Here is a 13075-nt window from a genome sequence, read left to right as displayed (position 1 = left end):
CCCACCCTATTGGCTGACCGTGACGGGACGGAAGGACATGGAAGCGCCCATTTACTTCAATGTTAAAACAATGCTAATATATACACACACACACACACACATATATATATATATATATATATATATATATATATATATATATAAACCACTTTGAGAAGTAATTCAAAACAAAACGTCGTCATCAAAACTCATGATCTCCTGACTCAAGATTAGGATTTTCAATTACACTTAATGTCTTTTAAAGTTTTTAAATGTTTCTAGTTTTAAAAATCAGACTCAAGATTGTTTTTAAAAATCACATTTTCTTACGTCTTGAAATACAGGTGAATTAGTCCTCTGCTCACCAACATGCTTTCATAGAGATCTTAAGAAAATAACAGAAAATAAAGATCAAATCAACCGCGCGGTTGCTAATAATAAATCACCAACATGATTTCCACTGTTCACGTCTACAATTTTTATACTAAAACTTTGACTGAAATCCTCAACAGTCACAACATGGGAGTCATCGCAGTTCTGACTGGTTTCCCAGGTATTTAGGGGGGAAAAAGGTTTAGACATCGACCAGCGCAGTCATCGCTCCAGTAGGTGTTTACTTCTGCATCAGTGACCAAACCATCGTAATATAAAAACCTTGATTTCCCCCCCAAGGAGTAAAAAGGAATATCTATGTTCCAATAGTGCTTCCAGCTTCCAGAATTTGTTCGGTCCCACCATTATCTCAACAACGGTCCAACTGGCGTAACTAAGGTTATGTCAACAACTTGTCTCAAGGTATACGTAAATCACCTATTGTGATTACAAGGGTGTATTGTAATCGTGGTGTATGATTGGTTGTTAAACTTCCTGGACATAAAGCAAGGTGCCGAATAATGAACGATGTTCCATTGGTGAATAAAAAATATATATGAAAAAAGAGACTAAAATAAAGAAGGAAAAGCTATGTATGAACACAAACACATTTTCAAGAATTTGGTCGTACAGCTCCCTCAAAGAAGAAAAAAATTAAGCCACTTTTTTTTCCTTTTTTCTTTTCACGCTATCATTTTGACCTATGAATATCACATAAGAACTACATAATTAGAGAAAGCAGGTTCACACGACCGACCATGCATAACGAGCGTTTCCTCACGAGAGTGTCAACGCAGAAAAAATAAAATAAAATTGCTAATCAGATAGCAGGGGTAATTCTAAGGAAATGGCCAGCAGTGTGATGTTACCATAACACTTGAACAGGTAACAAGAGGTAGAACACACAGCCATTTCCACAAAATTACACCGCTGTCGTACTGCATGCCCACACGTCCCGCGTCCACTGACGGAACAAAAACATCTGCAGAATTCATAACATACCAACTTGTCTGCTATCAAAAAAGTGCATCCAAATTTTACATGTTGCGAGACCAGCACCGGTAATAACAATATTGACAATATAACAGTAAATATCAAGTACTTGATTTTCAGAATGCCCCACAAACACAGTCAGTCGGATTTTCTATAGTTACTTTACAGGTAATGAGAAATGAAGGTTAACGTGACCGTCTTTAAGGGAGAACCAGGTTGTCAAAAATGCTTGAGCATCTATTACCATACTTATGGCAAGCGGTAATCCTCTTGGACCGGTCCGTTTGAGGATATAAGGTGGCTTTACAGTGTTAAGGGATAGACTTCTAGCACCAGTTACCAAGATGTCCTTTTTGTGCTTCCATTTGTTTTGAATAGCATGTAAAAGTTTGTAATCTTGCTTGGCTAAGAAAGATCATATGTTAAAAAGGATATATCCAATTATTTTTGTGCTATCAAATCTACAACAATACAAATGAGGACATACGATCCTTCACACCATTACAAAGGCATGAAGAGGATATTGATAAGCACTACGAAACACTACGAAACGCAAGAAAGCTAAAAACAATAACAAACAAAAAGCCCAAATTAGAGACCTCTATAAATGACCTAAAGTCAATTGTGAGAAAACCCACTGCTAAATCTCTTGGTTAAAAATGATGCATAGTTCGAAAATATAGATATTTCCCTCCAATCATGACTATAGGAACGATACGCCGGGCTTAAATTGTAGCAAGTAGGAAAAATGAGATGGGATACTAAAAATGTCTTATGGTTATTAGTAAAACTTTGAAGGACAGTCTTGGAAGGCAATAAAATATTTGCATTTTAAGTTCTGTGTATACAAATAGACAATGTTAATTTAGAGTACATATATGGGCCATGTCATTTAAAAAAATTGCCACTATAATAATTTCAACAATCTCCCCTAAAAGCTTATTCAAAATATACCCTATAACCCATAACGCTACGCTATAAAGACCCAACAGAAAATACATTTCCATAAAACCAAACTTCCGTGCGACTACACGTGCTCGTAATTCATGGAGCAACCACTATGATGAAAAAAAAATAATAATAATAATAATAATAATAATAATAATAATACGTTTTGGGGAATCCTTGTCACTTAAATACAACTCCTCGCTATTCCTCAGGCCCTTCCCTAAAGCTGAAACCAAAGCCAACACTGCAGGCCTCATTCTACTGTACCGACTGCCTGTATGACAAGATGACAGACCCAGACACGGTTCTGACCCAACGTGGCAGAAAGACCGTTTTGCTGCCATACAAAAAAAATAAAAAATAAAAACAAAAAAATAAAACAGAGCTACAGGGTTAACATGTTTTCAGGAAGAAAAAAAATTATAATCACGAATACCTAAATGTCTATGGTTCCATACTTAATAGATTTCTACATCATGTGTTTCATATCAACAAGGCTCAGAGTACATTAAAAAGCTGTCCATGTTGGGAACCAGTCCCAATGGACCCATCTCAAACCCCGCCCTCTTTTCTTGATTCTCCAATCACAACTGTTGCTTCCCCCCTCAGGGATGAAGGGTCAAGAAAAGAGGGCAGGGTTTGAGATGGGTCAATAGTACGTCCGTTTCCCGGAAGAGAGGGAATTGGATTACTGATGCAAGTTAAATCAGTTACAAGAAGCTAAAGAGGAAAACATAAAACGACTGCCTTTTCAATCTCCATTATTTTTGAAGTCCTCGGCTACAATAAAATAAGTGTTGCAGTTTAAACAGCTTGTATACAAATCTGATGTGAAATCCAATTGCTTGGTTTGTCACCAGTTGTACCATAAAAATGTGTTGTCACCAGTGTCAATTTGAGGACAAAAAAATTAAATAAAAAAAACACCAGATTGTAGGCCAGTTGTCCTGTTTCACTATGACGCCATGTAAACAGACTGTGGTCTCATTAGCGGGGGGGGGGGGGGTTGCATGCTACTGCTCTTACGGTGACAAGACGTTAAATCGTTCAAATTCTAAACATTTTTAAATCTGTATTGAGTATAAAATCAAGTGATAAACATAATATCTAAGCCTTGTATTTTGATGTACCAAAACGGGCGTTGTAAATAGCTATTAAAATAGCAAACCCCCCCCCCCCCCCCCCATCCAATTTGGCTCAGCTAACCTCCCCTTTACGAGACATTCTGTTGACATACCGACGTCAAGGTGAAAAAAGGCCAACGCTTGTACACAAATGAAAAGACAGAGTCTCCGTCTCAAACGACACTCCTCACATAGTGCCCTGCGTGACGGGAGTACGTGTTGAATTCGAGACATGAACCCATGACATATTATGAAGTACTTGAAGTCCCGATTGAAGTTTCCATCTGGTCAGTGCACTTTGCTTTGATTGGCTGATAAATAATATTTGTCAAAAGGAACACGTGATTAGGCCTATAACCTGCAACGGGCACCAACTTCTTGATATCCCCTCCTCCTTTCAAGCACCAGGCCCTCCAACCAAAAATAAAAGTAGTAGGAGAAACTGTAACGAAGATCCTCAAAAAAAAAATCTAAACAATCCTCCAAGTGTATTGATACTGCCCTCTAGCTGATCGATTGTAGTCTTTTTCTGTCAGTGTATGAAAGTCACACAAATAGTTCTTCCTTTTTCTCTGTAAACAGGTTTGCCCCCCCGAAATGTACAAATGCACACTAATTTACAACATGTAAATAAAAAGACTCCACCACCCGAACCCCTCCGTATTTTATAGAAATTCTTTTTTTGTCTCATACAGTCTAATAGTTAAGAGGGTCGGGAGGTGGGAGGAAGAGGGGGGGGGGGGGGTTTGCACATTTGGGCTTAAATACAATTGAGGATATTTGGGGAAACTGACAGCCCTGTTGGGTAGAGACCACTGTGTGGATATCCACACCTGTTGGGTAGAGAGAGAGACCACTGTGTGGTAGGGGTGTAACGGTACACAAAAACCACGGTTCGGTACGTACCTCGGTTTTGAAGTCACTTTTCGGTACAGTGTGGGGAAAGTTTGGCTTTCCATGTTCCACTCAGGGGTGATGTAGTGTGCAGTAACTAATTGTACTTGTAGGGCTGTCAACGAATATTCTATATTGAAATGAATAATCGACTTGTAAAAAAAAAATATATATAATAATAATTATATTAGATTGTGAAAAAAACAAAAACAGTGGGCGGTCGTTAGTGGTTAACATACCGTTGTATTCGTTCGATACACTACACAGCCGTTCGGTACGGTACGGTACACACTGAAACGGTTCGGTACGGATACGTGTACCTTTACACCCCTACTGTGTGGACCTCCACACCTGTTGGGTAGAGAGAGAGAGAGAGAGAGAGAGAGACCACTGTGTGGACCTCCACACCTGACAGTAATGGGGGGGTCGAGTGGTGGAGCAGAGCGTGTCCGGGTGGGTCTCACCCATGCCAGCCTGGCCTGCTGCTCGCTCGCTCAGGCAAAGTACATGGTGCGTAGGGTGTCTTGGTGGATCTGGACCGCCTTGGCCAAGGCCTGCTGGTCACGCCCGTTACTCTGTCCCGACGTATGACTGCCCTCAGCACTGAAATGGTCAAAACGACAACAACGCACAAGTTACACGCAGGGGTCTGATATTGGCCTTTCATTCAACTGAATAAATACCGGACTGTCAATGCCGTCCACTTGTGAGAACATGCTAGTCAAGAGTTGCTTGGTCTGGATTTTGTTTGCACACTTTTCGTTTTTTTTGTCCAATAATGCCGGCCCTCATGTATTCCTGTAATTCTTTAGATTTTATTGGCATAAACATTTTAATTCAAGAAACTGAATACAGTCTCAAAATATAGGCTATTGGCAGCAGTCATTTCTTCCCCATTTGTCACCTTGTTCAACTACCAGGAAAGGCCGAAGAATTACCCATTGAATTGCAGTTGATGAATCTGGTAACGTATGCATGAAAAAGATGATTATTTTTTTCAGCAGATCTCTTACATTTGTCAAGATTGTGCCACTAAGGCAGTTTTACGTTCATACATGATGTATTAACAATGTATTTACGATCACTAATTGACTAAACAAAGACAAGTGGCACTTCGTTTATGTCTCATTGCTGCCCTCTAGTGGTCAGAAAACGATTAGTGCAGGTTTAACAGTAATTGTGTGTAGATTGAGATGAATGAAAACTTTTATTTAAAATGGACACCACAGCTACATTGGACAAGTCACAGTGGACAGACCAGATGTGTTGTTTTGCGTGTTTATAGCACGAGTGCTAGTTCTCAGCACCAGTCCATTGAGGCTTTTCTAAAAGATAGTGAACAGTATAATACAGAATTTTAAATCACAAATCAGAACAAAGTTACCAGAACAAGAGTCCATGATCAAAACAACAAAACCAGTCCGCATCTACACATGTGAGCACTGCTGCTTTGATTTCAACCATACTTTGAGTCCTCTGTTGAAGACGTTGACATTGGACTCCAGTTTTAAGCCAGTAGGCAGAGAGTTCCATAAGTTTGCCCCTTTAACGGAGAAGGCAGACTGTCCAAACGAACTCTTGCACATGGGAACAGTACAGTCACCATTATTGGAAGTTTGTGTTTGCTCTGCTAGAGCTCCAACGTCTAACCACCAGTCCAGAAAATAAAGATGATACATGATTGTGCAAACATTAAAAAAATTGTCTAATATTACAGAAAATTACAAAGTTTTAAAACGTGAAAAAATTTTGCTTACTCAAAATACCAGTGATGCCATCGCATTGTTTTACGACCCGTGCTTTTTATAGCCCGTTTGTATATTATAGTTATGTGTTTTAGTATGGTTTGTGAGGTTTGTGACCATGATGTGATACAGTAAGACAAGTGGGAAAGAATCATAGCATGCATATAAAGTTGAGCAGCTTTAGTTGACAGATCCCTTCTAATAAAATGAAAACTGTTAAAATTAGGCTTGACCTTCTTACATACATAATGTACCCGTTTATCAAATTTTAGGTTCTTGTCCAATATGATTCCTAAGACTTGACCTCATTCACTTTGGCAATTATTTCATTTTTTATTTGCACCTCAAGCAAATCATTTATAGGCCTTTTGCGTATGGAGATACACAGTTTTCCTGACATTCAAGGTCAAAGACAACACAAGCCAGTCGAGATGTTCTGTAACACCTGGGTCAGGTGTCAGCTGCCATGCAGGCTGTTTCAGCAGCAGACACATAGATGATGGTATCGTCAGCGTACATCTGGCAGCTGACACCTGGACAACTTTGCGGTAGGTCATTAATGTACATGGTGAATAACAGTTGCCCAAGTACAGATCTTTGCGGTACTCCCATGCTGTTAGCAAGCAGTTTGGATTTCTCCACATTGACCTCGACACACTGTTGTCTCCCCTCCAGGTATGACTTAAACCACTGTGTTGATTCTGTGGACATCTTAAAATGTTTTAACTTAGACAAAAGAATACTGTGATTAACTGTGTCAAAGGCCTTTTCTAGGTCCAGAAACACTGTCCCTACAACATGTCCTTTGACTAATAGACCCTTGACCCTCTCAATAAGATAACAATTAGCTGCAAACAGTACTGTATTTGCAAATCTGGTATGTCATAAATGTATAGATGTAGCAGTACTGTCTATCTGTATGTCATGTATGTCATATATGTTATGATGAATTGAAAATGGGGGACCCTGATGTAAACAAGACAAAAGTCTCTCTCAGGTCTGCATCCCCTTAACAATTGTATGTATTGAGCCGTACTGTATTGTACCCATTCTGCAATCTGTTAATAAAGTTTTCAATCAATCAATCAATGCTTCTGTGGAATATTTAGGTCTAAACCCGAATTGCTGTGGATGGAGCAATTGATTGGCCTCTAAATATTCCATCAACTGTGCAGCAACAATCTTCTCTAGGATTTTTTAAACTACAGGCAGGATGGCAATCGGCCTGTAGTTACTTGCCATGTCCTTGTCTCCTGACTTATAAATGGGGTGATTATTGCTGTTTTCCAGCTCTCTAGGGAATTTATTTGTTCTTATTGACCGGTTTTCTAAATGAACGACTTTGAGGTTGTGGTAGCTTTATTTTCTGGCTCTCCGATTGCATTAAATTCAGATTTCACGTCTTACCTGTCGTGCTCCTTGTCCACCAGGTGGTAGCGTGCGCGGAACGCCACCAGGTGGGCATAGTAGGCGGGAGCAGGGATGGAGACGGAGCGCGTGCAGCGCACGTAGGTGTGGCACAGCTGGTAGGTGAGCACCTGCAGCTCGTCGGAGGTGAAGTGGTTGTCGTCCCACAGTACATGGTAGTGGGATGGTCTACTGGTGCCCTGCAAGGAGCCATTCAAAGGAAATCATATATTAAAAATAAATAAACACTAACCTTTTACTGTCTTCTACTATCATGCACTCTTCCACTAAATAATCTTCCTTGCCTATATTACTACCTACTATACCAATAGGTCTCTACTACTATTCACTCAACACTGCACCAAGTTTCAACACTTTGATGAACATTGTTACTCGGCTGATAGAGCTGCACCCTTCCTGCCGACTGGTCGTACAGAACTGGTAAGTTGCTTTGGATAAAAGCATTCAGCTAAATGACTAAATGTATAAATGTAATGTTTTAGCTAAATGTATAAATGTAATGTTTTAGCTAAATGACTAAATGTATAAATGTAATGTTTTAGCTAAATGTATAAATGTAATATGTTTTAGCTAAATGACTAAATGTAATATGTTCTAGCTAAATGACTAAATGTATAAATGTAATGTTTTAGCTAAATGACTAAATGTATAAATGTAATGTTTTAGCTAAATGTATAAATGTAATGTTTTAGCTAAATGACTAAATGTATAAATGTAATGTTTTAGCTAAATGTAATATGTTTTAGCTAAATGACTAAATGTATAAATGTAATATGTTCTAGCTAAATGACTAAATGTATAAATGTAATGTTTTAGCTAAATGACTAAATGTATAAATGTAATGTTTTAGCTAAATGTATAAATGTAATATATTTTAGCTAAATTACTAAATGTATAAATGTAATATGTTTTAGCTAAATGACTAAATGTAATATGTTTTAGCTAAATGACTAAATGTATAAATGTAATATGTTTTAGCTAAATGACTAAATGTAATATGTTTTAGCTAAATAACTAAATGTAATATGTTTTAGCTAAATGACTAAATGTAATATGTTTTAGCTAAATGACTAAATGTAATATGTTTTAGCTAAATGATTAAATGTAATATGTTTTAGCTAAATGACTAAATGTAATATGTTTTAGCTAAATGACTAAATGTAATATGTTTTAGCTAAATGACTAAATGTAATATGTTTTAGCTAAATGACTAAATGTAATATGTTTTAGCTAAATGACTAAATGTAATATCTTTTAGCTAAATGACTAAATGTATAAATGTTAAATGTTTTTCATAATCTTACGCCACATTAGCCTCAATTATAAACTAATGGGCAAATAAAGCATAGGATGATCTTTGGGTGTAGTTGAGCGAATCGCATTGCACAAATCACATCAGTTCACTTCAAGCACTAAAAGCAACAGTTGTGGTTGGAGGATGAAGGAATGAGGGCGGGAGTTTGAGATGGGTCAATAGGGAGGTGTAGTCTGACGTCACTGGTTGTTCCACCCGTATAGGGATTTATCATTGGCAAAATGGATTATTGGCTATTGTAGCAATTCTGCCGCATGGAAATTGAAACGCTTTCCATTTTTGCACAAAATGAGTTCCCGTCTATCACTAACATTATTGTTTAAGCATTTTTGGTTGAAATAAAATTTGGCGATTCTTTTTTATGATTAATTGCAAATATTTTCATGTTGAGCTATAGATTGTGGATGAATAAGCACAGAAAGGTACATCGTGCAAATGTCAATGCTTTATTTGTTTTAAACGAGACGATTTAGAAATGGGCAATGGGGAAATACATTGCGTTGGACAGAGGGTGGAACACGAAAAACGGCAATGACGTAACCACTACACCTCCCTATTACAGCAGAGTCCAGACCGGATCCCTACCTGTATGCCAGCGTGACTGCACAGGTAGAAGTCGAACTCTGAGGGGTGAGTGATCTTGGTGTCCACTGTGGTGCCTGCAGGGATGTTCCCGCTCTTGCCGACCTGAACAAAAAACACAAAAGCGTTAGGAACGAGGCTTTATGACGTACATTTCTTCTAGGGGTGTAAAGGTACACGTATCCGTACCGAACCGCTTCAGTGTGTACCGTACCGAACGGCTGTGTACCGAACTAATACAACGGTATGTTAACCACTAACGACCACCCACAGGGAGCTGTTTCTTTTTCACAATCTAATATTATTATTTCTTTTTTTTTCAAGTCGATTATTAATTTCAATATAGAATATTCGTTGACAGCCCTACCAGTACAATTAGTTACTGCACACTACATCACCCCTGAGTGGAACATGGAAAGCCAAACTTTCCCCCCACTGTACCGAAAACCCGTACCGAACCGTGACTTCAAAACCGAGGTACGTACCGAACCGTGGTTTGTGTGTACCGTTACACCCATAATTTCTTCAGTTCAGACTCAGTTGTAAATAGGCTAAATTGCTTACATTCTCCACTTTATTTATAAAATGTTATATACTGTACATTTTCGGTGAATAAAGATATCTCTATACCATTATATACATAGCCGTATTCTTATGTCCAATATTGTTATATTATTCAATATTCTTATATTTATAAAATTCTATATACTGTGAACACATAATATCCAATCCTTGGCACATACTGTCTGGTTCCATCTAATCTAACTGCACAGTACAACCCATCTATGATTATATTTGACAGCCCATCCACTGTTGTATATTTTGCCTAGTTAATACTAGCTTTATTACTTCATTACTCACACTTTATTGTATAGTAGCAAACTTATGGAGTCTGCAACAAGCATTTGACTGCACATTGTACCGGTACAGAGTATGTGACAAATACACTTTGATTTGATCGGGACTCTACTTTTAAATCACATCCATTCATCCATCCATCTACAGTACCCATTCATCCATCCATCTACAGTACCCATTCATCCATCCATCTACAGTACCCATTCATCCATCCATCTACAGTACCCATTCATCCATCCAAAAAAATGTGCCTCTAAAAAATATTTTTTGCCCCTAAATTTCTCATTTAGGGGCAAGTGTGCCCCTAGTGAAAAAGCTTAGCGTACAGCCCTGGTACCCATCCATGCATCCATCTACAGTGTAAGAGGAACCAGCTCAAAGGAGCCAGGAGGCCACTGACCCTCTCGTTGCGGTCCATACAGAACAGTCTGGTGTGGTGCCTCTTCTGCACGACCACGAAGGTGATCCCGGGCTGGTAGTCCTTCTCCAGCTTGATGCATGCCTCTCGAATGGCCAGCAGCTCATGCTGAAGAACCTGGATGGTCAAAAGTGCAAAAACCAAAAAGAGATAAAGACTCGCCGCGAGAATGAAAGGGGTTTGACTACAATTTCAAGTTTGTTTATCATTTGTCACAATAAAATACATGTACTTTACGGTGAAATGCTTGGTTCTTTATGAGCCCCTGAGAGCGTGCTTCATACAGTAAAAAGAGTTAGTGAAAGAGGAATATACAATACAATATACAATCTAAAGTACAACCTAGGTACAATGTAGGCGAATAGATCAAAATTAAAACTACAGCGTTTTTTTTTTGTGTTCTCGTCATGTTTGTATTTGTGAAAATAAAAAAGAAAAACTTTAATTAAGAAAAAAAAACTAGAGCGGTCGTCTGCGTCGCCCCTAGAGGCCGTGGTGGGCGCGGCAGGCAGCAGCGCCACTCTGAAACACGCCCGTGTGTCTCACCTGGTTGAACTGGCCCTCGGAGGAGACGCCTCCTATGTGTCTCACCTGGTTGAACTGGCCCTCGGAGGAGACGCCTCCTGTGTGTCTCACCTGGTTGAACTGGCCCTCGGAGGAGACGCCTCCTGTGTGTCTCACCTGGATGAACTGGCCCTCGGAGACGCCTCCTGTGTGTCTCACCTGGTTGAACTGGCCCTCGGAGGAGACGCCTCCTGTGTGTCTCACCTGGTTGAACTGGCCCTCGGAGGAGACGCCTCCTGTGTGTCTCACCTGGATGAACTGGCCCTCGGAGGAGACGCCTCCTGTGTGTCTCACCTGGTTGAACTGGCCCTCGGAGTCGCCTCCTGTGTGTCTCACCTGGTTGAACTGGCCCTCGGAGGAGACGCCTCCTGTGTGTCTCACCTGGTTGAACTGGCCCTCAGAGTCGCCTGTGTGTCTCACCTGGTTGAACTGGCCCTCGGAGGAGACGCCTCCTGTGTGTCTCACCTGGTTGAACTGGCCCTCGGAGTCGCCTGTGTGTCTCACCTGGTTGAACTGGCCCTCGGAGATGCCGTCCCGGTAGTAGATGATGCGCGTGGGCTTGAAGCGGGTGGACTTGTAGAACTGGATCAGCAGCTCCCGCACCATGGTGGCCAGGTCCTGGATGATGTCCTGCCGGTGCTGCTGGACCCGCACCGTGGCACAGTAGCGGCTGGGATGGGCGTCCATGCTGCCCACCACCTGGGAGAGGAACCAACACACGGGAAAAACGTGTCACGCCGTCGAATCACAGTGGGGGGTGTGTAGTCATGTGACCCGAGCACTGATCCTGGTCTTACTGTAAGTTCCAATACGAGGGCTAATTAAATTCAACTCGATACGGCTATGAATGCTCTGTAACAGAAATTAAATTAAACGTGAGACTGCTATGAACGCTCTGTAACAGAAATTAAATTAAACGTGAGACTGCTATGAACGCTCTGTAACAGAAATTAAATTAAACTCAACTGCTATGAATGCTCTGTAACAGAAATTAAATTAAACTCAACTGCTATGAATGCTCTGTAACAGAAATTTAATTAAACTTGACTGCTATGAACGCTCTGTAACATCCAGACATTGTATAGGTTACATTTAGAGATGCTCTTGTTTTTGTAAATGTCACCAATGCCACCGTTACTACGGTTTGGACCATGTATACTATCATCTCTATTACTACCGTCTGATTGAATCCTGCCACTCACTCACTACTGTTAACACTATTATCACCATCATCGTTATTAGTTTGCACTTTATTCTATGGGCTATTATTAACATTACCCATGCTGCTATGACACCTGAATCTCCCCAAGGGGTACAATAAAGGACCCCTTGACTTGCTGGTGTAGATTCTGGACCAGTAAGGTCATTGCATGTTCTTAAAATCAAAGCAGCAGTAGTGGAGTTGTGCGACGACCAGTGTAGTTCTTGCAGACATCAGTTTGTTATTCTTTTTTGACAGAATCGAGGCAAGCGGCCGCCTCCAGATGTCATGTGCAGGGAAAGCTCTCCGAGAGTTACTAGCGGAGGCCAGAGGGTCTCTGTGAGTTACTAGCGGAGGCCAGAGGGTCTCTGTGGGGCGCCGTCACTTACAGCAGCGATGGAGGGCTTCTTCCCGTCTCCTGCAGGTGGGTGGGTCACATCCGCCCCCAGGAAGATGACTGGCTGCTGGAACACCAGAGGCCTGGAGCAACGAGAGTGAAAACACACGGGTGAGGCAGCCACCAGCACCACCATCACTTTATCATCACCCATGACCACAATAACTACCATGTTGTCTTATAGTGGGTAGGATAATATTAAATAATTTAAAACATACCCGTGAGAACATACATTTACATTAAAGGGCTCCTTGTCG

General features: G+C 40.4%; 1 protein-coding gene across 1 annotated transcript in view; it reads right to left on the bottom strand.

Moving 5' to 3' along the window:
- Nucleotides 1-4777: 4777 nt before the first annotated feature.
- The window catches only part of ago2 (argonaute RISC catalytic component 2), a 51021-nt gene continuing 42723 nt past the window's right edge, over nucleotides 4778-13075 (bottom strand). Inside the window, exons 15-20 of the mRNA XM_084326934.1 lie at nucleotides 12811-12901; nucleotides 11725-11919; nucleotides 10639-10773; nucleotides 9384-9485; nucleotides 7463-7662; nucleotides 4778-4913 (exon numbers count right to left, since the gene is read on the bottom strand). Of these exons, the coding sequence (XP_084183060.1) occupies nucleotides 4805-4913; nucleotides 7463-7662; nucleotides 9384-9485; nucleotides 10639-10773; nucleotides 11725-11919; nucleotides 12811-12901 (832 nt within the window). The 3' untranslated portion in view covers nucleotides 4778-4804. The remainder of the gene's footprint in view (nucleotides 4914-7462; nucleotides 7663-9383; nucleotides 9486-10638; nucleotides 10774-11724; nucleotides 11920-12810; nucleotides 12902-13075) is intronic.

Source organism: Notolepis coatsorum (assembly GCF_963971535.1).
Source record: "Notolepis coatsorum genome assembly, chromosome: 13".
NCBI lineage: Eukaryota > Metazoa > Chordata > Actinopteri > Aulopiformes > Paralepididae > Notolepis > Notolepis coatsorum.
The sequence above is the reverse complement of the archived record's forward strand: the minus strand, read 5'-3'. Positions and strand labels throughout refer to the sequence as shown.